Source organism: Trichosurus vulpecula, chromosome 9 (genome assembly GCF_011100635.1).
Source record: "Trichosurus vulpecula isolate mTriVul1 chromosome 9, mTriVul1.pri, whole genome shotgun sequence".
NCBI classification, from domain to species: domain Eukaryota; kingdom Metazoa; phylum Chordata; class Mammalia; order Diprotodontia; family Phalangeridae; genus Trichosurus; species Trichosurus vulpecula.
The window spans coordinates 164,293,954-164,319,167 of NC_050581.1; the positions used below are offsets into that span (position 1 = coordinate 164,293,954).

Consider the following 25,214-nt stretch of genomic DNA (forward strand, 5'->3'; position numbering starts at 1 on the left):
TCCTTTTCATGTTCCTCTTGATTGTTGTATCTGAAAGTCAAATTTTTTATTCAGTTCTGGTCTTTTCAACAAGAATGTTTGGAAGTCCTCTATTTCACTGGAATTCCATTTTTACTTCTGAAATATTATACTCAGTTTTGCAGGATAGGTGATTCTTTGTTTTAATCCTATCTCCTTTGACCTTTAGAATATCATATTCTAAGGCCTCAACTCCTTAGGGTTGAAGCTGCTAAATCTTGTGTTATCCTGATTGTGTTTCCACAATACTTGAATTGTTTCTTTCTGGCCACTTGCAATAATTTCTCCTTGACCTGAGAACTCTGGAATTTGGCTACAATATTCCTAGGAGTTTTCCTTTTGGGATCTCTTTCAAGAGGTGATTTGTGGATTCTTTCCATTTCTATTTTACCCTCTGGTTCTAGAATATCAGTCCAGTTTTCCTTGATAATTTCTTGAAACATGATGTCAAGGCTCTTCTTTTTATCACAGTTTTCAGGTAGTCCAATAAGTTTTAAATTATCTCTCCTGGATTTATTTTCCAGGTCAGTGGTTTTTCCAAGGATACATTTCACCTTGTCTTCTATTTTTCACATTCTTTTGTTTTGTTGTATAATTTCTTGAGTTCTCATAAAGTCATTAGCTTCCATTTGCTGCATTCTAATTTTTAAGGAATTATTTTCTTCAGTGAGCTTTTGGACCTCCTTTTCCATTTGGCCAATTCTTCAAGGATTATTTTATTTGTTGGCTTTTTGGACCTCTTTTGCCATTTTGGTTAGTCTATATTTTAAGGTGTTACTTTCTTCAGCATTTTTTGGTTCTCTTTTAGCAAGCTGTTGACTCGTTTTTCATGATTTTCTTACATCACTGTCATTTCTCTTCCCAATTTTTCCTCCACTTCTCTTACTTGATTTTCAATATCCTTTTTGAGCTCTGCCATGGCCTGAAACCATTTCATATTTTTCTTGGAGGCTTTTGATATAGGAGCCTTGACCTTGTTGTCTTCCACTAGCTGCAAGCTTTGATCTTGCTAGTCAGTAAGTGTTAAGAAAACATCTTCTCGCCAAGAAAGTAACCTTCTACAGTCTAATTCTTTTTCCCCTGTTTGCTCATTTTCCCAGTCAATCATTTGACTTTTGAGCTCTTTGTTAAGTGGAGGGTGTACAGCGCTAAGTTTCAGGAGTTTTATGCAGACATTTTCAGAGATATCTCTAGGGACCTGTAAATTCTCAGTTCCTCCAAAGTGGTAAAATCAAAAGAGAGGTGTTGACTCCTCTCCTGGCCTACACTCTTGTCCCTAAGCAACCACAAGCACTCTTTTCTTCCCTGGAACTGCGAGGAGGGTTCCCTCTCCACAGCTTCCATCAGCTCTGGCATGCCAACACTCCTCCTTATCTCAGGAACACCACTTCGGACTGAGACCCAGATCAGCTAATACATTATCCTATAGTCTGCAGGCTCACAGCTCCAGAAGCAGCTGCTGCTGAGGCAGTGGCTACTGCCACCCTAGGGCTGGGGCCAGACCATGCTCCCTCTCACTCAGGTGAGACAGCTTTCCCACTTACCTTTGAAGCTATCTTTGGTGTTTGTGGGTTGAGAAGTCTGGAAACACCTACAGCTGCAAGTGATTCAGTGCCCTGAGGCCTGCTCTAGTCCTGTCTGTGTGGTGGCCCAGGCTGGGCTGTGCTCTGCACCAAATGTGGTGCAATAACCTCTTCCTGTTTGCCTTCCAGATTATCTTGAGCTGGAAATCTCCTTCACTCTGTTATTTTGTGGCTTCTGCTGTTCTAGAATTTGTTTAGAGTCAATTTTTACAGGTATTTGGATGGTTTTGGGGGGGAAAGGGCAATCAGGACCCTGCTTCTACTCTGCTATCTTAGCTCTGCCCCTCACAAAATTTTTATACGGCAAATTGTACAAGGTTTATTTTAACCACATTTCAAGTGGAAAAGTGAGGCATAGAACATCTTGATAGCTGAAATTTAAGGTATCTAAATTGTTCAGTGAATAAAGTGTTGAACCTGAAGTCAATAAGATTTGGGATCAAATCTTGTTTAAACAATACTTTCTGTATGATGCTGGAAAAGTTACTTATTTCTCTCTGTCTGCCTTGGTTTTCTGATTTGTAAAATGACAATAATAATAGCCCCTAATCCCCAAGATTGTTGTGAGGATCAAATGAGATAATATTTTTAAACACTTTGCAAGTTTTAGCGTGCTATGTAAATGTTGGCTTTTATAGTTTTCCTTCTTGGCATTTCTATATAAATCTAAGAAATGTTAATAATTGTGCTATTACTATACTCTATTTACCTGGAACTTTTAAATTGCAGAGCTAGAATTTTCCAGATTAATCCTAAATAACTATTTAACATATTTCCTGTTTGTTAGGAATTTAATAATATCAGCAGTGTTTTGCAAAGAGAAAAATACCAAGTGATGTGGCTTTTGCTGAAAGGTCACAAGATGAATCAAAAGACAGAACTCATGCTGATTCTCAAAACTTTCAGTTCAACTGAAAAACAATTGTGTTACAGATAAAAGTTAACCAGATTTCATAGAATTCTTTAACACGGTCATTTTTTCATGGCATTATAGAATTTTAAGTAGCTTCCTACCTTATAATTCATCCAGTCCACATCCCCAAACAATGGAAAAGAATGCCATCAACTGGATTCCTAGCAGAAAATTCTACTGTACATCACACTCTATCATAAGTGAGTCATTTAGTCTGTGGATGGTTCTCTTTATTAGGAAAATAATCTTTTAAATGAGCAGAAATTCCCTTTACTGATAGCATTATACATACATTTTCCTCAGCTCTGTTCTTTAGTGCCCACAAATTTAAAAAAAAAACCCTCTTTCAATAGCCTGACTTTGAAATATTAAAAGACCACTTATTTTTTGCTTTATAATTCAGCCTAAATATTTTCAGTCTCTCCAAATTACATTCATGCATTAATTTTTAGGCTCCATTCGCCACTATTATTGGCAAACTTTGTACACTATTTGGACACGCACCAGACCCTTCATCAAATATAGCATCCAGAATCAAATATATTATTCTAAATGAAGTTTGATCATTGGTGAATTAAGTGGAATTAATATTTCTTTTGTTATGTGAAATATGCTTTAAAATGTCCACAATATTTCACCTTAGGATTTCTTTTATCACTATCACATTGTTAAGTCATGTTTTATGTTAATAATAACTATTAATAATATTATTATTATGACATTTTGTGAATTTTAATTTCTACAAAGCCCTTGACAAATATTATCTCATTTGCTCCTCAAAATAACTCTGGAAAACAGTGCTATCATTAGTCCATTTATAATAGCATAAATAAATTAATAACTCCCTGTCCCCATTCCCTGAAAGGTACCTAAGCCAACTATCTCTTCATTTCACAATATCCTTCATTCCTCTGGATTTCCCCATTATGTCCCTGTGCCAAGTGGTCACTCCACCATTCCAGCTTCTTTTATATATTGTTTTCCCCTTTAGCATTGGGGCAGGGTGGGTTTTTTTGGCATATATATTCAGCACTCATCATAGAGTCTGGCACATTATAATGTTTAGTAAATACTTGCTGATTGTAGTGGACTAATATTGAGATATAGGATATTGAAATTCTAAATCAAATTTACATGAAAACACTTTAAAAATAAAAGTATAATGGTTCTTTATATTTATCTCTAAAATTGCAACTTGTTAGTTTGTGACTCATAATTATAGCTTGTCAAGATTTCATCTTCACTGACTGATTTTCATCTGATTCTGTCACATTATCTCTCAGGATTTATCCTTTGTAGTTTTGGTAAGTAGAAAGTCAACTATAACATTATAGGATGGAAGCACATGCCTAGAATGCATTTCATATGAAAAAAAAAGTTTTAGGACTCAGTGGAGTGGAAGCTCACTATGAGCCAGCAGTAGGGTATTGCAGCCAAAATAGCTAATGAGGTCTTAGGCTGCTTTAGGATAGGTATAGTGCTCAGGATTAAAGATAAAATGGCCCCACTGCCCTGTTCAGTTCTATCATATTTTAGGAAGGACATTGACAAGCTAGAAAATACTCAGAGAAGAGCAGGTAGGGAATGAAGGGACAAGAGACTCCACCATTTGCAATCAGATGTGGTAGCTAGAATTGTTTAACCTGATGAAGAAATGACAATAGGAAAAAAAAATAAAACCTTTCATTTGAACATTAATTTCACTTAGCTCCAGACAACAGAATAAAAGATGCAAAAAAAAATCTAGGCTTAGTGTAAGGATAAAAACAAACAAAAACCTTCACAGTAATTATAGCTACCCCAAAATGGAATGAGCTGTCTCCAGAAATAATGAGTTTGTTTTTACGCAAGATCTTAAAAATTGGATGCCAGATGATCATTTGTTGTGGATACTATAGAAGACATTCTGATTCAGCTAAAAGTTGGATTACATGGCCTCAATTCATCCATCAAAATCTGAGATTTTTTTTATTCCCCCTTCTCTCTTTCCACCTGGGCCTGGGAATCGACCCATATAGGGATCTCATGATAAAGAAACTTCCTCTTCTTCCTCTACCATCTCCCTTCCTCCTCCTTTTCCTTCCTCTCTTTTTCCCCCTTCCCTTAAGATGACAAAAGGGAGAGGGCCAGGCTGGCACTTTTTCTATCTACACTGAGTCATCAGTTACTCCAGCTTAGTAGCCAATTAGGTGACCCTTCTCTTATTTCTTTTTGTAGGCCCCTTGGCAATAAGTCTTACCTAGACAGAAACAGGCTTCAAAGCTCCTACAGCTTGGACCAGAACCGAGAAGGGAGGCTCTGATTAAACTTCCTTGGAGGCATTTGGGAAGGGTGGTGGTGGGATTGCTCCCATTTTATAGCCAATTGGTTGTTATTGTAGAAATCAAGACCAATATCTTTGCACATTTATTAATTTGTTGTCTCATGACCTTATTTGCCATTTTATAGACATGGACTAGAGTATGAGGGTTTGGGGCTTGATGAAGAGGAGGCAACATCTAAAATCACTGGTGTCATTCAGAGTGCCAGTCCACATTTTCAGGAAGATGACATTTTAAATAGCAATGACAGATGCAAAACTCTCTCTATCAGAAGTGCAAAGTAATTCATTAACATATATATGAAAGGAAAAAGTCTACAACTGAACATTTACCACCAAGGTCTTTGAGAGAGAAAAGAAATGCAAAGTAGCTACAAGTAATTCTAAAAGTCACACTAGTATTCTCCCACAAGAATGCTACAATATCAGGAGTCCCAAGTGGTTAGACACCTGCTCATTTGGCAAGGGGAAGGGGGGAGTTTTGACTTCACATATAATTTAGGAAAGTAATTTAATAGTGACAAAATTTTCTAACATGGGCCAAGCTGTAGTAAGTTTTCAGCCAGGCAGGATTCACACCCACTCAAATGGCTATAAATAGGTCTAAAACAAAACTTAGCTAGTGTTTACACATTGCCACATTTTGACAATGAAGAAAAAATGGAGAAAAACCCACTATCCAAATTATTTTAATTATTCAAATAATTCATATTACATAGATCAGGCATTCTTAACCACAGACCTGTTTGTGTTTATATGTGTGTATGCACACATATATATGTGTATTTATATTTTATGTATATAAATATACATACATACACACACATATATATATATATATACACATACACACATATATACATATACATGTGTGTGTATAGTTAAGAGCCCCAGATACATACATACACACAAACATCTAAATATTTTGGGGAGAGTTGTGCACTTGGATGGAAAAATGCAGTTTTACTTTGAATATAATTGGTGTCTTTGATATTCTACTGAAGCCAGAAACTCTCAATATGGTCCACTTGTCAAGCTGGGTACCAGAGTGTTGGGCAAGGAAAAGAATTTTAAATATATATCATACCTCTTCAATAAGGATTTTCAATGAAAACCAGCCTTTCTTTATCTCCAGCCAACATTGAGCACTCCCCAGAATGAGGTTAATATAAATATTCTAAACATATTGAAGAAAGTTGGAAGTTTTGTTCATTTGTTTTGGAGAATTGTAAAACATTATCTAAAAATAATTAAAATATTATTGTTGTTGCCATGCTGATTAGGTAAGGAAGGGATATGATCTGCATTACTAGAAAAAATGTTGACATAAATTACAATACAGATTATTTGATCTACTGACAATTGAGGGTTTTTAGTGTTTTCACCAAAAATTGGATGAATTATTATTTTTTTAACTCATTATACTCTACTGAGTACATACATGTTAATATCTTGTTGGGGGGGAGTACACTTTCCCACTATTTTAGAGTGGGATGAGTATCTCTAAAAATGTATTTATAATTCAGGTATTTCTCAACTTTTTCCACTCATGACTCCTTCAGTGCTTTAGAAACTGGCAAATTGGCAACCCTACCCACAGTTTTAAGAAATGCTGCTTCATATGACTTTTTGATACACTCCTAGTTAAGAAGGTATTGGCACCACTGTTGATATAAGTATTACATGGAATAGAGGAGCAGTCTAGGGTGGTGTGGGAGAAAAAAAAGTACTTGATGGGACTTCCAGGAACAAGATGGTGGCATAACAGTGGGTTGCTGTCCCCCTCCCAATTTCATCCCCTAACAACCAAACAAACAAAGAAAACAGAGCTGAACAGAAAATTCAGTCTTCAAATACAAGACTCAAGGGAAGCATAGAAAGACAAACATGAAATTAAAAAAATGTTATTTAATAAGATTAAACTGTTTGCATCCCTACATAAGAATATGATACTTGTAACTCTTGAGAACTGTGCCTTTATTATGATATTTAAAAGGGGCATTCTTAGACAGGTGTGGGAATAAGTTGAATGATATGATGATAAAATTAATTAATTAAGAGGTAAGAAAAGGATTTTACTGGAGAAAAAGAAAGGGGAAGGCAGAATAGGGTAAATTACATCACCGGAAGAGGTCCAAAGACCTATTACAGTAGAGAGAAATAAGGGAGGGAAATGCAAACACTGTTTGAACCTTACTCTCAAAAGATTTTGCTCAAAGGTAATATCATACACACTCAATTGGGTATAGAAATCAATCTTACCCTATTGGAAAGTAGGAGGAGGAAGGGGAAAGAAAAAGGAAGGAGGTGGATAGAAGGCAGGGAAGAAGGGGGGGAAAAAGTATTAAGAGAAAGGAAAAACAAAAGTAAGGTGTGCTGATAAAAGGGAGGGCAGATTGAGGGAGGCAGTGGCAAAAAGCAAAACACTAGTGAGAAGGGAAATGGGGAAAGGCAAGAGAAACATATTAACAGGGGAGAAATAGGATGGAGCAAAAGACAGAGTTAGTAATCATAACTATGAATGTGAATGAGATGAACTCTCCCATAAAAAGGAAGTGGACAGCTGAGTAGTTTAAAAACCATAATCCGCAGGGCAGCTAGGTGGCACAGTGAGTAGAGCACTGGCCTTGGAGTCAAGAGGACCTGAGTTCAAATATAGACCTCAGACACTTGACACATGTACTAGCTGTGTGACCTTGGGCAAGTCACTTAACCCCAATTGCCCTGCCAAAAAATAAAAAAAAACCACAATCCTTCAATATATTGTTTACAAGGAAAACATCTGAAACAGAGAGATACACACAGAGTAAAGGTAAAAGGCTGGAGCAGAATATATTATGCTTCAGCTTAAATAAAAACAGCAGCTCAGACAGAGCAAAAACAAAAATTAGATCTAATTAAAAGAGATAAGAAAGGAAACCACTTCTTACTAGAAAGTACCATAGATAATGAAATAATATCAACACTAAACATGTACGCACCAATTGGTATAGCATCCCAATTCTTAGAGAAGTTGAGTTACAGGAAAAAATAGACAGCAAAACTATATTAATCAGGGACCACAACCTCCCCCTCTTAGAACTAGATAAATCTAAGCACAAAATAAAAGAAAAAGAAAGTAGTTGCACAGAATTTTAGAAAGGTTAAATATGGTATACCTCTGTAGAAAACTGAATGGGAATAAAAAGGAATATACCTTTTTCTCAGTGATACTTGGTACATACACAAAAAAGACCATTTATTAGGGCATTAAAAACCTCCCAATACAATGCAGAAAGGCAAAAATATTAAATGCATCCTTCTCGGATCATAATGCAAAAAAGAAAATTACATGTGATAAAGGGCCATGGAAAGATAGATTAAACATTAATTGGAAATTAAATAGTCTAATCCTAAAGAATGAGTGGGTCAAACAACAAATCATAGAAACAATAACTTCATCCAAGAGAATGACAATAATGAGATAACATACCAAAACTTACAGGATACAGCCAAAGCAGTTGTTAGGGGAAATTTTATATCTCTAAATGCTTACATGAATAAAACAGAGAAAGAGGAGATCTATGAGTTGGTCAAACAACTAAAAAGTCTGGAAGAAGAACAAGTTAAAAATCCTCAATCAAATATCAAATTAGAAATTCTTAAACTCAAAGGAGAGATTAATAAAATTAAAATTTTATGAAAAAATAAAACAAAGAGCTAGTTTTATGAAAAAAAACAATAAAATGGATAAATCTTTGGTTAATTTGATTAAAAAGAAAAAAAGAATTAAACCATATTACCAGTATCAAAAATGAATAAAAGGTGAATTCACCACTAACGAAGAGGAAATTAAAACAATAATTCATAGATATTTTGACTAAGTGTATTCCCAATAAATCTGACAATCTAAGTGAAATAGATGAATATTTACAAAAATGTAAGTTGCCCAGATTAAAAAGAAATAGCATACTATAATCCCATTTCAGAGAAAGAAATTGAATAAGCTATCAATGAATTCCCTAAGAAAAAATTCTCCAGGGCCAGATGGATTTACAAGTGAATTCTACCAAATATTTAAAGACCAATTAATTCTAGTGCTACATAAACTATCTGGAAAAAATAGGAAAAGAAACAGCCAAAACAAATCCTTTTTATTATACAAATATGGTGCTGATACCTAAACTGGGGAGAGCAAAAACAAAGAAAGAAGATTATAGACCAATTTCCCTAATGAATATTGAAGCAAAAATGTTAAATAAAGTATTAGGCAAGAGATTACAGAGACTTACGATGAGGACAACACACTATGAGCAGGTAGGATTTATACCAGGAATGCAGGGCTGGTTCAATATTAGGAAAACTGTCACCATAATTGACCATATCATTGACAAAATTAACAGAAATCATATTATTCTCTCAATAGATGCAAAAAAAGCTTTTGAAAAAATACAGCACCTATTCCAGTTAAAAATATTAGAGAGCATAGGAATGAAAGGTATCTTCCTTAAAATGATAAGTAGCATCTATCTAAACCCACCAGCAAGCATCATACATAATAAGGATAAGCTAGAATCTTTCCCAATAAGATTAGGGGTGAAACAAGGATGTCCATTAGTAGTACTTTTATTCAATATTGTACTAAAAATGTTAGCCTCAACGATAAAAGAAAAATAAATAGAAGAAATTAGAATAGGTAATGAGGCACTCTTTGCAAATGATATGAGGGTATACTTAGAGCATCCTAGAGAATCAACTAAAACAAAAACTATTTGACATAATTAACAACTTCAGCAAAATTGCAGGATATAGAATAAATTCACAAAAATCATTGGCATGTCCATATATTACTAATAAAACCCAACAGCAAGAGATAGAAAGAGAAATTTCCCTTAAAATAACTGTAGACAATATAAAATAGGAGTCTATCTGCAAAGACAAACCCAAGAACTATATAAACACGATTACAAAACACTGGTAGACACAAATAAAGTCAGATCTAAATAATTGGAAAAAATATCAGTTGCTCATGGGTAGGCAGAGCTACTATAATAAAAATGGCACTTCTACCTAAATTAATTTACTTATTAAGTACCATACCAATGAAACTACCCAAAAATCATTTTTAGAGCTGGAAAATAATAAAAAATTTTATCTGGAAGAACAAAATGTCCAGAATAGCAAGGGAATCAATGAAGAAAAATGCAAGGGAAGGTAGCCTAGTCATACCATCTCTAAAACTTTAATATAAAGCAGCAATCATCAAAACTATTTGTACTGGATAAGAAATAGAATGGTGGATCAGTAGAATAAGTTAGATACACAAGACACAGTAGAAAATGACTATAGTAATCTACTTGTTGGATAAACCCAAAGACTCCACCTTCTGATAAAAGAACTCACTATCTAATAAAAACTTCCAGGAAAACTAGAAAATAGTATGGCAGAAACTAGACATAGGCCAGCATCTTACACCATATACCAAGATAAGGTCAAAATGGGTGCATGATTTAGACATAAAGGGTTACACCATAAGCAAATTAAGAGAGCAAGGAATACTTTACCTGTTAAATATATGAAAAGGGGAAGAATTTATGACCAAACAAGAGACATAAAACGGTATGAAATAAAATATGGATAATTGTAATTACATTAAATTAAAAAAAATTGTGCAAGCAAAGCCAATGCAACCAAGATTAGAAGGGAAGTAGAAAGCTGGGAAACAATTTTTACAGGTAGTGTGTCTGATAAAAGCCTCATTTCTAAACTATATAGAGAACTGAGTCAAATTTATAAGACTGAGTCATTCCCCAATTGATAAATGGCCAAAGCATATGAACAGGCAGTTTTCAGATTAAGAAATTATCTATAGGCATATGAAAAAAATTCTAAATCACCATTGATTCGAGAAATGCAAATTAAAACAACTCTGAGGTACCACATCACACCTATCAGATTGGCTAATATGACAAAAAAGAAAATGATAAATGTTGGAAAAGACGTGGGAAAGGGGGAACACTAATGCACTCTTGGAGTTGTGAACTAATCCAACCATTCTGAAAAGCAATTTGGAACTATGCCAAAGGTCTGTAAAACTGTGCATAACCTTTGAACCAGAAATACTACTATCAAATTTGTATACCAAAGAGATCATAAAAAATGGAAAATGACCCACATATCCAAAAACATTTATAGCAGCTCTTTTTGTGGTGGCAAAGCACAGAAACTGAGGGGATGCCTATCAATTGGAGAATGGCTGAACAAGTTCTGGTATGTGAATATAATGGAATACTATGTTCTATAAAAAATGATGAGCAGGTGTATTTCAGAAAAACCTGTAATGGTTTACATGAATTGACGCTGAGTGGAGTGAGCAGAATCAGGAGAATATTGCACAGCACTGTGCAATGACCAACTCTGATAGTCTTAGCTCTTCTCAGCAATACAATGATGTAAGACAACTTCAAAAAGCTCAAGATGGAATATGCTATCTTCATCCAGAGAAAGCACTAGGGAGTCTAAATGCAGATAAAAGCATACTATTTTCTTTCTGTTGTTGCTCTTTTCTTTCTGGTGATTCTTTTCCTTTTGTTCTGATTCTTCTTTCACAACATGACTAATGTGGAAATATGTTTAATATGATTGTACATGTATGGCCTATATCAGATGACATGGTATCTTGGGTAGAGAGGAGGGGAGGGAGAAAAAAATGAAACTCAAAGTCCTATAAAAGTGAATGTTGTTTTTGGTCTCGGTGACCTCTAAATTCTCTTGCATCTCTGAACTTATAATTTTTAAAGCTATATATTATTCAGAGGGTTATGTATTTAGAGCTGGAAAAAAATTGATATGTCTTCTGCCCAAGCCACTAATTACATAGATTATTAAGCTGAGGTGAAGGAACCGGTGCTTGAGCCAGATCAAGCAATTGGCTCTCAGGAGTCTGATTCTTCATTGTGAATGGGCAAACTATAAATCAAAGAATAGCCTATTTTTATTGGTGGTCTAGGATGAAGAAAGTAATGAATAACATATTAATATTTCAGATTAAACTAAAATGAGTGTCCTGCATGCATTTTCCCCCTATATTTGCCAGCACACTCGATAGGTTTGCCTAATGACAAAAAAAAATAGTTACTTGCAGAGCTGTGATTTTAATTCATGTTTTTCCCCCAATCTCTCTGAGGGGCATATTTGGATAGTGGACAAAACACTTGGCTCATAGTCAGGAAGTTTTGTTGTTTTTCAATCGTTGGGTTGTGTCTGACTCTTTGTTACCCCATGGACCATAGCATCCCAGGTTGTTCTATCCTCCATTTTCTCCTAAAATCTGTCTAAGCTCATGTTCAATGCTTCAATGACACTATCTATCCATCTCATCCTCCACTGTCTCCTTTTGTCTTCAATCTTTCCCAACATCAGGGTCTTTTCTAATGAGTCCTGTTTTCTTATTATGTACCTAAGTTGAAATACCACCCCATAGTTTTTACTAGTTGTGGAACCAAACCCTAAGAAACTTAACTAACTTTGGGAAACATCCATTACTTCAACTGAAAAATTAAGAGACTGGTCTTAATGACCTCTAAGGTTCCTTCCAGCTCTCATTGTATGATAAAATGTTCTATATTATTCCATTGAATTGATTTATCGGGAGATATTACATTTTGAAACCCTGCCAACAAATTCTCAGTTTAGTAGGAAAAAGAGGTGGAGCCAAGGATGAAGGAGGAAAGTCCTGTGATAAAGACTTGTTTGGGATTTGAGAAATATATACATTTGGAAAACTTCTAAATGTGAGAAAATAGAAGTTCTCAGTCAAAGCATTTAGATGTTCTATTTTCAAAGTAACCCTAGGGTCCAAGTTTTCTGGTTTGGAGAATTATTTTTAAAAATTATTCAATGATCCTCTATCTACATTTCTTAAGCTCTTTTATATTGAAATCCCAGGATTTCAAGAGACCTTAAAATCATACAGATCAACTTATTCTTGAAGAATAACTTGCTTCTAACACATCCCCAGGAAAGGGTCATTTATTTTCCTCTTAAAGATCTCTAGGAAAGAGAGACCCATTCCTTACCCGTGGAATTCATTCTACTTTCTTTTAATTATTAAGAAGTTATTGATTTCATTGAGTAAAACAAAATAGCTTCTTGAATATTCTAATCTTTGTTGCTTCTTCTATTCTATATTGTAGTACCACATATGAAAAAACCTAATCCATCATCCTCATGATAATCCTCCAATCATCCAAGTGATATATCTCAAAAAGTCATGTCTTTTTTAAGGCAAAGTAAAACAAAAATTGCCCTAATTCCTTTAACTGAACCTCATTTACAGCATATTCTCAAATAGTCTTTGACATCCTAACACCAGTTTCTTGCCATTTTCCTATTTGTCAATGGATTTCATGATATGTGACATTGTCAAATGAGTGCAATACTCCAGACGTGGTCTGACCAAGAAAAACAAGTAACAGGCCTTTCACCTACATTCATTCTGGTCAGTGTTTCTCTTAACGAAACTTAGAGTACCATTATTTCTTGTGAATGCCATTTCATATTGTTGACTTCTATTGATTTTCAGTCCTCTATATATATTTTAACATGAACTGTTTACTCCAGATTCTAGATTATAGAAGATTGTTTGAACTCCAAAAGGTAATATGATAGAGCTAGAAGATCACAGGATTGGGAGTCAGAGGACATGATTTCAAATCCAATGTCTTCCACTTAATAGCTTTGTGAATTTGGGCAATTCATTTAATCTTTCTGATTTCCAGGTCCTCCTCTGTAAAGAGAAGATTCTGGGACTGATGATCCCTACCTTTATAGTATATAACAATATATGTACTTATTATAGTTCATACTAAGAGTGTGCTAATAAACTTTTATTATTCACCTTGGAAATAATACATTTTTACTAAAAGCATTCATATTAAAAATAGGAAGGAAGATGAATGCCTAGGAGATATATTCAGTTGGCAAAAACAATTTGGAATACATGAAGGAGGTGGAGCCTATAGGGTCTTTTATGAAGAGGGATTAATAAGATCATCCTTCTTGACTAGTACAATTATCAACACAGGTGGCCACCCTGATGTTCTACCTCGCATGCAACAAATTGTGAAAGATTAAAAAAAAAGATGGCGGGGTTGTAGAAAGATATGTACACTAATAATGCATTATTGATGGATCTGTTAATTGTTGCAATCATTCTAGAATAAAATTTCCAAATATGTAAATAAGAATTACAATGTCTACTCTTCTGCACTGAGATTTCATTTCTGGGTATATACACCAAGGTAATAAATGGCAAGATCCAGTGTTCCATATGGAACAAAATATTTACATTAGCACATTTTATTTTGTAGTAGCCAAGAAATGGAAATAAAGCCAATGTCCACTGATTCGAAAATAGCTATGCAAATTACCATACATAAATGAGATAGAATATTAACAATGCTGTAAGCAAAGACTATCATCATTAATATAAAGAAGTATTGAAAGACATGTATTAACTAATATAACATAAAGGAAACAGCCAGGAAAACAACAGACATAATGATTTTGATAGTGTAAACAGAATAAAAGACAGGATCAAAATATTTAAATTTAAAAAAAAATTATAATGATGAATTTTGGCCCAAAGAAGATACATGAAAAAGTCTCCTCTCCTTTCAGAAGTGGGGTTTCAGTGGATGTGCATCACTACATATAATATAAGACATTTTAATTAATTGACTGATCACTATTTCTTTTCTTTTTCTAAGGAAAAAAAAAATCTTTTGTTACCAGATTTGGTTCTCTGGGAGTGCTGGTAAAGATTTGAGGGGAGGCATGTAATTGATGTAATTTTTTTTAATTTAAAAAATCTACTTAAATTTATAAAAATAAAATATACACATATGTGTGCATATATAATATAGTATACGTGTGTACATGCATATATACATATATGTATATATTTATATTTACACACATATGTACATAAGTATATAAACATACATATGTGAAAGTGTAAATTCATGGATAAATAGCATAATATCATAGAGCTGTGCCTTAGCTCTGATACAATCTCCCCTAAGTGAATGAGGGAAATGAGCTCAAGAAATGTCAATGTGAAATGATTGCCTAAATTTAAATATGTATTGATTAAAAGAGCTAGAATTTGAACTCAGTTCCAATGCTTCAAGGTTTAGTTTTCTTTTCAAAGCACAGTATGTCCAATTCTAAATAAATTTAGCCACAGATCATCACTGAGGTCAGTTGGGCCATCACTGACCTAAATGGGAGTACTGTTAATGTCAATGATGTATGATATTAAACAATTCCATCTATTGAATCATCATCATATATAAAGATCACCCCTTCCCAAGCTGGATTTCAAAGGAAATTATGTAAATAATAAGCAGTGTAACTCTGGAAATATACTTTAATATCTCTGAAAAATAACTAATTTTCATGAATTATTCTGATCAACATTTGGGTCCCTGTTGTTTTTCCAAGTGATCATTTTAGCTGAAAGGCAGAAAATCAAGTTGATTTTCTTAGTCCTTAAAATAGCTTATACACCTATTTGTATAGGTCACCTAGCAACTGTAGTAGTGATTTAAAAAAAATCCATGGAAAGAACAGCTAAATCTCTTGATCTTATTAAATCAGGAGTAAACCCACTCAAAATGTCCCCACCAAGCCTGTAGAAAGCTATGGTCCATCTGATCTTTACTGACTCTTTTGGATAACCTTTATAATATAAAACTAGCTACGAAATCCAGAGCATGTTTAATAATTAATACATTTACTGGTGTCTGAAATACTTCCACAAGGTTGTCTTAGATGCATGTTTTATTAATAACGACTGACAACAATTGCATTCTCATAGTCACAGAAAGCAAATACTTTGGAGAAACCAGACATTAACTCCAACCCCCCCAAAAAAGAGGGGTGCGTGTGTATGGGGAGAGAGAGAGACAGAGAGAGAGAGAGAGAGAGAGAGAGAGAGAGAGACTGAATGAAAGAAAGCTGTCTTGCTGAAATATTCCTTGTAGCATTCTGATACAATGTGATATAATCACCCCTTAAAAAGATGAACAAGATATACAGAAGGGGGATACAAAAGTCTTTTTGGTTCGAACCAAAAGCAAAATTATATTCAAGCTAGTGTTTTCCCACATCTACCATGACATTAAAAAGATACACCAAGGGTACATAAGAGGTAGTCTGTTTATTATACATCTGCTCATGTATCAAAATGTCACAGAGGTAATTAGTTGGGTGACATTTATCAGATGCCGCTGGACATCATTACAATAAATGTAAAGGCTGCCTTTATTCAACCAATTTATTTCCACCTATATATAGTTATTGCACATGTGATTATCTTTCCAATACAGAAACCTTGTCCTTAACTCTTTCATGTTTTCGGAGGCCCATAGATCTATGTTTAATACAGAAATATGTCTTTGTATTAATACTCAAAGAAAGATATTTTAAAAATATTCTTAAAGAGAAAGTTCAGAAAGGTTGACCAAAGTTGCCTTATTACCAATAAAGCAGAGCTGTCTAATTAATGCAATCAATATATTTAAAAGTTAGCCTGGTATATGACATTACTGGAATAAGATATAACTAAGTATTTGCACAATTGAGGTAAGCTTTTAGGGATATGTCAGAAGATAAGTTACTTTTAGAAACCCAGAATAAGTATCTTTTTTCATAACTCACATGCAAACTGGAGCTGTGCCTTGCGGCTGACAATGGTTCCCAATGGATTGGTGGCTAAGCACTGGTATGTGCCGATGGCCTGAGCTTTGTGGGGATTACTGATGGCCAAGCTGCCTCCGACCAACCTGTAGTGATAACTCACGGTAAAATCAATATCTGTGCCATTTTGCTTCCACCTTTGAGAGGAAAAAAAATCAAATTACACTTACAATTTATGAGTTTGATCATTATTTTTTGTCAGTGCATAGTTTTACTTCTCACAACAATAAACATGTGATTAAATATGATACAACTATACCAGGGATTGAGGGAAATCAGCCGTTACTAGGAGGTTAGTGATATAAGAGACTTTGTTACTTGAACTCTTTAATCCATTTTAGTGAATTTACACGAGGAATCACGACTGTTCACATGGAGGAGGGGGAGTTCAATACTGAGGGGGAAATGCTAAGGATACAATCCTTACAGTGACTTTTGAAATAACTTATACCATACCTGAACACCCTCAACTGATACAACAAAATTGAATGTCAAAAATGATTTAGTGATAGAAATCCAGAAAGAGTACATTGCAAATGGCAAGAAAAAAGTAGGCAAAGATTTTTTCTAATACTAGCTTGAAGGGTGATAACAAAACAATAATAAGCTGGCTATTTTGGAATACAATTTGTCTCTGTTAGTCTGTTACTTAGGAAATTAATCACGATGGTAATATTTCAAAGGTACTTAGAAATGTCAAACTAAAATTATACTTGAGACAAAACAAATACAGTATGAAAGGCTTTATTTTAGGCAATAAAAGGTCTCTTGCTTACCTAATAGTCATGTTGAAACTTCCTTAACACATGAATTAGTTAAATGAAACACCATGTGTAGCCTTATTTATTTTTAAAAGAGCAATAATTAGTTTCAGAAGTTTAACGATATCATTTTTGAGGCAGTTGGATTTCTTTTATTTTTTTTGATTTTTGGCAGGTCAATTGGGGTTAAGTGACTTGCTCAAGGTCACACAGCTAGTACATGTGTCAAGCGTCTGTGGCTGCATTTGAACTCAGGTCCTCCTGACTCCAGGGCCGGTGCTCTACTCACTGAGCCACCTAGCTGCCCCCCAAGGCAGTTGGATTTCTGTCCTCCACCCTTCCTAACACATACCATCCACAAATAATACACACTTTATTCTGGTTATAATATATTTTTACTCTATAAAATATTCTCAATACTTTTAATGTATGTATTTACAAAATATTGAGAGGTTAAAAAAAGAATTGAATATTTTTATAAGCTAGGATTATGACAACTAATCATTTAAAAAACATTCATACTACTATTTACATGACTATGTATGTAGCCTTTAAAATAATGTTTTATGTATAAATGTGACCCATTTTCTCCCCAATAATGGGAGTTTTAAAAAAAAAAGTGTGGTGGTGACTACTTGTCAGAGAAAAAAGTCACTGCAGATTTATTCCCTAAGTCTTGGGAGAAGCTCAGCATGTATGGATTCTGACAAATGCAGAACAAGGGTAGATAAGAAATATAGAATTAGATAAAGCTGTCCCATCTTAAAGATGAGAAATGATTGATCAAAAATCAAATCAGGCAAAGGCTTTGGACAGGTTTTGTTGCTTTAAATAATGCAGCTGATTCTTAGACACCTTAGCTCCACTTTATGAAAGTGAAGCAAAAGGCAGTAGATTTTTTTAAAGGATATTTTGTTTGCCTGGATTTTCTTCTAATTTTGAATAAAAAAGGATCAGTATAGTCCATTTTAAAAAATAAGCTTCAATTTTTTTCCAGCATACAGAGTAATTAGAAAGAAGTCATCTCTTTAAGGCAATCTTAAGAAGTCAAAAGGCTCCCTATCCCACTTGTAAATGACCCTTCATAATTTACAAATATGCCACACTTTCAGAGGACTTTGAAGCTCCCTTCAATGTTAATAGCATAGTATAAGCTAGCATTCAGTTTGAAAGTTCCCTTTAACTTGGAATCAATCACTGAAATAATGGCTGTCATCATTACATGTCCCTAATTAAGCTTTATAATTGTTTTTCAACCCAAATTCAAAGTTGTTGGCTTAGCAACAGCCAGTGAATGCTTCAGAGTATCTCCATAACTATTTTAATCATTGTGGTACAATGATTATTATAATGTGCAGAAAGATCAGGGTTCAATTTCTAGCATGTTGGGAACTTTGGCCTAATGAGTATATTTCAATCAATGGAGAAATTAAAAAGTATTCATGGATTCAGGTGGATGTCAGACAAGTATTTAATGATAGCACTGCATGCCGTAGAGCATTTTTCTATTTTAGATATTAGAACATTGGCCTTAAAGAATTATTTTAAATCATTTGGAATGAAGCTGTATTAATCTTTCTGTGTCCTAAAGGTTTACGATGAAAACCTTTTGGCACATGGTTCACTGCATTAACCAGGTAGTCAATCACATATATTTGGGACATGCTGTTTAAAGATAATTCTCTGTTCTCTTTCTGGGTGCCAGAAAAGGAAATGAAGTATGGTGGAATGAGAACTATTTTAGAATCAGTGGACTTAGGTTCTGAACTTGGTTCCACTATTCGCTACTATATGAGTCTGCATAGGTAAAAGCTCTAGAATCAAAGCATCTGGCATCCCATTCACCCTAATACTCGTGTGACTTTGAATAAATCACATCTTTACTCTGAGTCTTAGTTTCCTCATTTGTTAAATATGGGGAGTAGAAAAAAATGTCCATTAGTGTTCTTTCCAGACCTGGGTTTATGATCTCATCTTCTTAAGACCAACATTCTTACCAACTCTGAAACTATAATTTTATGAAGTTTTCTTTTTAGACATCACTGATTAGCAGAATTGGAATTAGTCCATGGTGAAATCATTTTCTCTAATGAGGCAATGAAAAGTAGAGAGAAGTCATGCATACGAAGTAAAAATCAAAGAGCAAATCTAATTTTTAGTCTTTTGAAGATACTTAAGAAAAAAAAAAAGATGATGTCTAGTTTTGCCAAATTGAAGAACCAAAGAATACCAGAGTTAGAAAGCACTGAGGACATCTTCTAGTCTACCTTCCATTATCCCTTTTTACAGAGATAAAAATAGAGAACTCCAAAAGGAATAAATGCTATGTCCTTCATGAGGGTGATGCCTTCCAGTGGTATTACACCTGTGGCTGAACTAAATTTCTGTGAACACATTCTCAAGGTGTATTAACAGAAATAATCAAATGAGACTCAGAACATCAAAACACATTCAGTATTTTCACAAAAGGAGCCTTCATTTTTCCAATAAAGAAAAGAAGCTGTCTCTCTATCTGAAGCCACGTGACATTCTGAATAGAGTGTTGTACTTGGGAGTCAGAAAGAAATGAGTGATATTTTGCTTCAGACACCTAAAAGATGTATGAGCTTGTGCAAGTTCACTCCAACTCTTTCAGTCAGTTTTTCTAATCTGTGAAATGGATTGTTGTGAGCATCAAATAATATATGGGAAATATTTTGAAAACCTTAAAATGCTATGCAACAGTCATTTTTCATCATCATTGTTATTATTTATCTTATCACCCTTATATACTCTCATTTGGTATTTCTCCCTCAAATCTTATAACCTTGATTAAAGGGAAAATTTTCAAACTGTTGATTTACATATTCTTATTGGAAAAAATTCAGGCAATTTATGATTTCCTTTCCTGTACTATGCCATGTATTTCAGCATTCTTCTACGATTTATTCTTAAGAGACAAGGAGAGCCTTGTTACATAATTCCTTCAGTAGAATTATCTTTTAAAAACCTGCATATCATTATCTTTTAAAGTCTTTTTTCCTTACCATAAAAAAACATTAAACCAAAAACCATTATAGCTGAATCTAATACAAAAATAAAGTTAGAATAGGTTATATTATGATAGGCTAAAACTGAGAAATAATTTGGATGAATCCTTACATGTGAGTGCTAAGATGCATCATCTGAAAGCTCTTTTCCTTTTTGTTGTTGTTGGTTTTGTTGCTGAAATGCTATTTTAGGTTTCAATAAATAGGATCATTTTTCTCATTTGGGGATATTAGTATTTCTTAGCGTAATTTTAATGATGGTGCCATAGAGGTTAGTTTGATTTGGAAATTAAGACATAGAAGAATTTTGACTTCCATTCCAGATGGACAGGGATTTAAAAAGTGATGACATTCTCCCCCATTATCAAAAATCCTGGCTTTTTTTCAAGCCAAACATTTCTTTATAGACAAAAAAGTAATGTACAAATTTTTCTTCAAAAACATCATCACGTTCATATATTAGTATATTTCTAGTGAGGAAACTAAGATAAATATTTTTAAATGCAAGGTTCTAATAATTCTTCACACACTTTGAAGTAATAGTTTCTCAACACAGGAAAAGTGTGGGAGCTATGTTCTGATTCTGTCCTATCATGACCTTTATCCACCTGGCTTCATAATTAGAGTTTGTTTATAGGCCTGGTCTTTATGCATTATACCAAATCTCAAGCAAATTCACAAACAAAAAACATTTCAGCAAACAAAGAATTCAGTTGGTGTTACTTATGGCTACCTAAGCATCTAAATCAATGAGAATCAAGAGATGCTCTACCTTCAAAAGGTAGAAACAGTTCTTCCATAAATCTACCACTAATTCTTATCAGTATATCAAAATATTTATGCTTTCAAAGTGAAATAATTCAATTTATGAATTGATGTTTAGGTAGTGTTAAAAATAAAAATGGTCTCCTTCCTAAAATATTTTTAAGTCCCCTATAATGCAATAGTATTAGAGTTTTGGGACCATGGACATATTGTGAGCTATTTAAAGATTAGTAAACTTTTGCCAGTACAGTTATATTTCTACTTTATAAATAAATATACATAAAATTACTAAAACTTTCCTTCATGATTCCTAAGATAAAAACGCAAATGAAATAAGATCTCTCTCTCTTATTTTTCTAACATGAATAACAAGGTACGAAGCTTTACACGGGGTCCCTCTTAGATGATCAAGTTTAGGCAGAAAAGCTTTCGTTGACCATCATAAAGAAGACTTGAACTTCACCTGTAATCTGGTACTGGATAGCCATTGGCTGCACAATTCAATATCACTTCAGAATTCTCAACGTTCAAAGAATATATCATGTCCTGTGGCTCTTGGGTGAAATTAGGTCCCTCAAGAATACCATTGTCTGTAAAAATGAAAAAATAAAGCCAATGAAATACGTCACATGTGAAGAAAATAACCTTTTACTTTTGATTGCCACTAAAAGACTGTTCAGTCTAGTATCTATATAAGTAACACACATGTGTGTAGTATAATATGTTAATATATTTTCCCAAGATGAAAGTCTACATTTAATTATATCCATAAATTAACCAAAATGAAAGTGTGAGTGTCATCACACCTCCATTGTGAGATGAATTTTATTCCTGTTAGATTCTATCATATTTCAAGAACCAATGTTCTGACAGTGATGCTAAGGAATGTGTCATGGAGGACTCTTGTAAAATTTTATTCCTGATATTAATCCCAGATATCCTTTCTTCCCTGTATAACCCTCTGAGACTCTACTACACATGAAAAAAGTTCCAACTACCACTTAAAGTCCATTTCCTTTTTCAGTCTATAGCAATTGTTTTAGCAATGATCTTTTTTTTCTTTTCTGTCCTTTTATTTCCTTTTTCAACCTCAGAGAGGGATGTTCATTTCAGTATTCTAGAATTTAGTGAATACATTCTGGTGGCCCCACACCATAACATCAGGTTGAACATTACTTCTTAGCATCATTCTGTTGATTCAGAAGAGACCTTATTTCTTTTCTTTTCTCTTATATGGTATAGCAGAAAAAAATATTTCCCAGGCTCTTCAATGTGTTAACAGATATCAATCTGTTAGGTTATTTCTTTCCCTAAAAGACAAGAGAATTGTTCCCAGGTTTGATTGGACTGGAAGGCTTAGCAAGACTCGGGTCTCTTTGTAGTTGAGTCCTCTTCCTTGCCAACTAAAGGCCAAGAAAGGCAGCCTAGGTGGGATCGCTGTGTTGGAGCCAGCTCTCACTGGACCCTGAAATTCTGAGTCAGGTTTTATACCTCAGCAATCACCAGTTGTTACCAATTAAAACTTTATTTATTAGCCCATTGATAATCAATGGCAATGATATCTACTACTACTACTGCTGCTGCTGCTGCTGCTGCTGCTGCTGCTACTACCACTACCACTACCACTACCACTACTACTAGTACTGCTACTACTGCTGCTGCTGCTGCTACTGTTACTATTACTAAGCTGGCATTTATATGTCTCTTTTAAGTTTGAAAGTGCTTTACGTTTTATTAGTCATTTGAGCTTCACAACAAACCTATCAACAACACACTCATCAGTCCATTACTTTATTTACTCTCTTATTCATTACATAAATATTTATAGGATTCCCATTATATATAAGGCATTGGTAGTTACCCTCAAAGATATAAACTTGACAAGGAAACATTTTTGTTCTCAAGGACCTCACAACCTCACTAAAATTCCCCTCAATATGTGCTAACCAGAATTGTGCACAGATTTGTAAATGAAAATGTGATATATTACTTTATACAAAAGCAGGGTAATATTTAGTGCTTGGTTTCCATAATTGTTCCTGATTATACTTATTATTTTATTGGCAAAGGAGTATGTTAAACTGTTATCTTCAGAGAAGAATCAATGATGATTCCAGGGCTCCTTTATGAAGATTTAACTGATTATAGATTAAAACTCAAAAAGGAAAAATAATTTATAGTAAGCACATTCTGCGGTCCCCATCCAAGTCCTTGCTCAATGAAAGCTTCTGCATTACATGCATAAACATACATACACATGTACCCCAAGAAATGTCCCTTAAAACTTTATCAGCCCTAAGCAATATGCTTAATTGCTCTCTTAATTTATCCCACTTTACAATCACTAATAAAGACCCCACATTTTCTTAGACTAAATTATATATATATATGTATATATATACACACATACACATGCATATATGCACGTATATACATACACGCATACATAAATACACATGTGTATATACATATGTGTGTGTACCTATGTGGATACACATACACATGTTTGTGTGTATGTCTGTATGTAAGTTTACATTTGGCTATGTGTGCATAAACAGTTTCATGAATACACATAGGTCCATCACAGAACCACAAAAGCTTTACAAGTAATCATTTGCTTGAGAGAAGGCACCAAAATCCCCAGTTAAGAGTAAAACTAGTTGATCCTCAAGCACAAGAAATTTGTCCGAATTCCCCAAATCCCTGCGGGGTTATTAGAGTCTTGTGTGTCAAGGTACGAATCCTTACAAAGTCCCCATCCCCCCCTTTCCAAACATCGGTGGGTTTCTCAAAACCACAATTTAGCTTCCATAATTTTTCACCTGACTCCTATGGCCTGGCCTAATTAAGTCTGTGCAGCTTACAAATAGATCAGAAGTTCCCAAGAATTCCTGTTCATTCGAGAACTTCTTGGTTAGGATTTTGAAGTCCTCTGTGGAAAGTTTCTCAGAGGCCAGTGAAATTTTAATTCTCCTTTTCATCATTGGAAATTTCTTTTCCTCTTCACCTTCTCTTTTAGTTTCTATTACTTACTCGAGTTCACTGTGACTACCATAATCATTGGGCATGTGGCATGTGCCTTGTTAATTTTTTTATCAATAAGCCCTTGCATATATTCTTGTAGTTCCAAGTTATCCAGAGACATCTAGGTAGCATAGTGTGTAACAAGAGTGCAAGACTTGGAGACAGAATATTTTTAACCACAATTTATGAAGAACCAACTCTGTGCCAGGCACTGTGGTAAGCACTTTACGAGCATTATCCCATTTGGTCCTCACATCAACAGTGGAAGGCAGATGTTTTTATTATTCCTATCTTACAGGTGAGGAATATTCAGTTACCTTCCATCCGAAGTCATGAGATCAACATAAAATGACCACATTCAAAAAACTAGAATGGAACCCAACCAATTTAGGAGCAGATCTACAATCTGTTCATTCAAGTTTGGACAGCATTTCTTTGCAAAACATCTATGTGATCTTTTATGCATCATGACCAGAACAGACATTTGACCATGACTGACATCTGTACAGAAGGATTCTCAAAGAAATCCTCCAAGTCTGCTGCTCAACTCCATTCTGGATGCAGTTCCCTTTTGCCCTCTCCTTATCATTTTCTATTGTCCCTTGGAGATAATCTCCATATTAAATCTGCTCTTTTGTACCCTAGCACTTAAATTCCTCTCCAAACTGTATTCTCTTAGATTTGGTTCGTTATGATTGCTTATTTGGCATTTCTTAAACTGTGGGTCACATCCCCATATGGGGTCACTGGAACACTGGAACTGAGATCCCACATCAGAAGCACATTAGCTATGTAGCCCTGAAGAAGTCATTCAACATCTCTAAATCTCAGCCTCCTCAACAGTTAAATATTAAGTATTAATTACATATAAATTGCATCTATTACTCAAAAGAGATAACATGTAAAGCTTCTTGCAAAACAAGGCATTATGTGAACATTAGTTATTAATATCATCATAGATTTGGTTCAAATCTAAATGGATACATTCACTTCACTATATGGATAATATGTGGGAGAGACTAAAAAGTCAAAAGCACAGCAGATGTGCCATGCAAAAAG

The 25,214-nt window shown here is 34.3% G+C and overlaps 1 protein-coding gene across 1 annotated transcript in view; it reads right to left on the minus strand.

Moving 5' to 3' along the window:
• The window catches only part of CNTN6 (contactin 6), a 312,661-nt gene extending 290,341 nt beyond the window's left edge, over positions 1-22,320 (minus strand). Inside the window, exons 1-3 of the mRNA XM_036739662.1 lie at positions 22,308-22,320; positions 21,595-21,721; positions 16,538-16,713 (exon numbers count right to left, since the gene is read on the minus strand). Of these exons, the coding sequence (XP_036595557.1) occupies positions 16,538-16,713; positions 21,595-21,721; positions 22,308-22,320 (316 nt within the window). The remainder of the gene's footprint in view (positions 1-16,537; positions 16,714-21,594; positions 21,722-22,307) is intronic.
• Between the last annotated feature and the right edge of the window lie 2,894 nt (positions 22,321-25,214).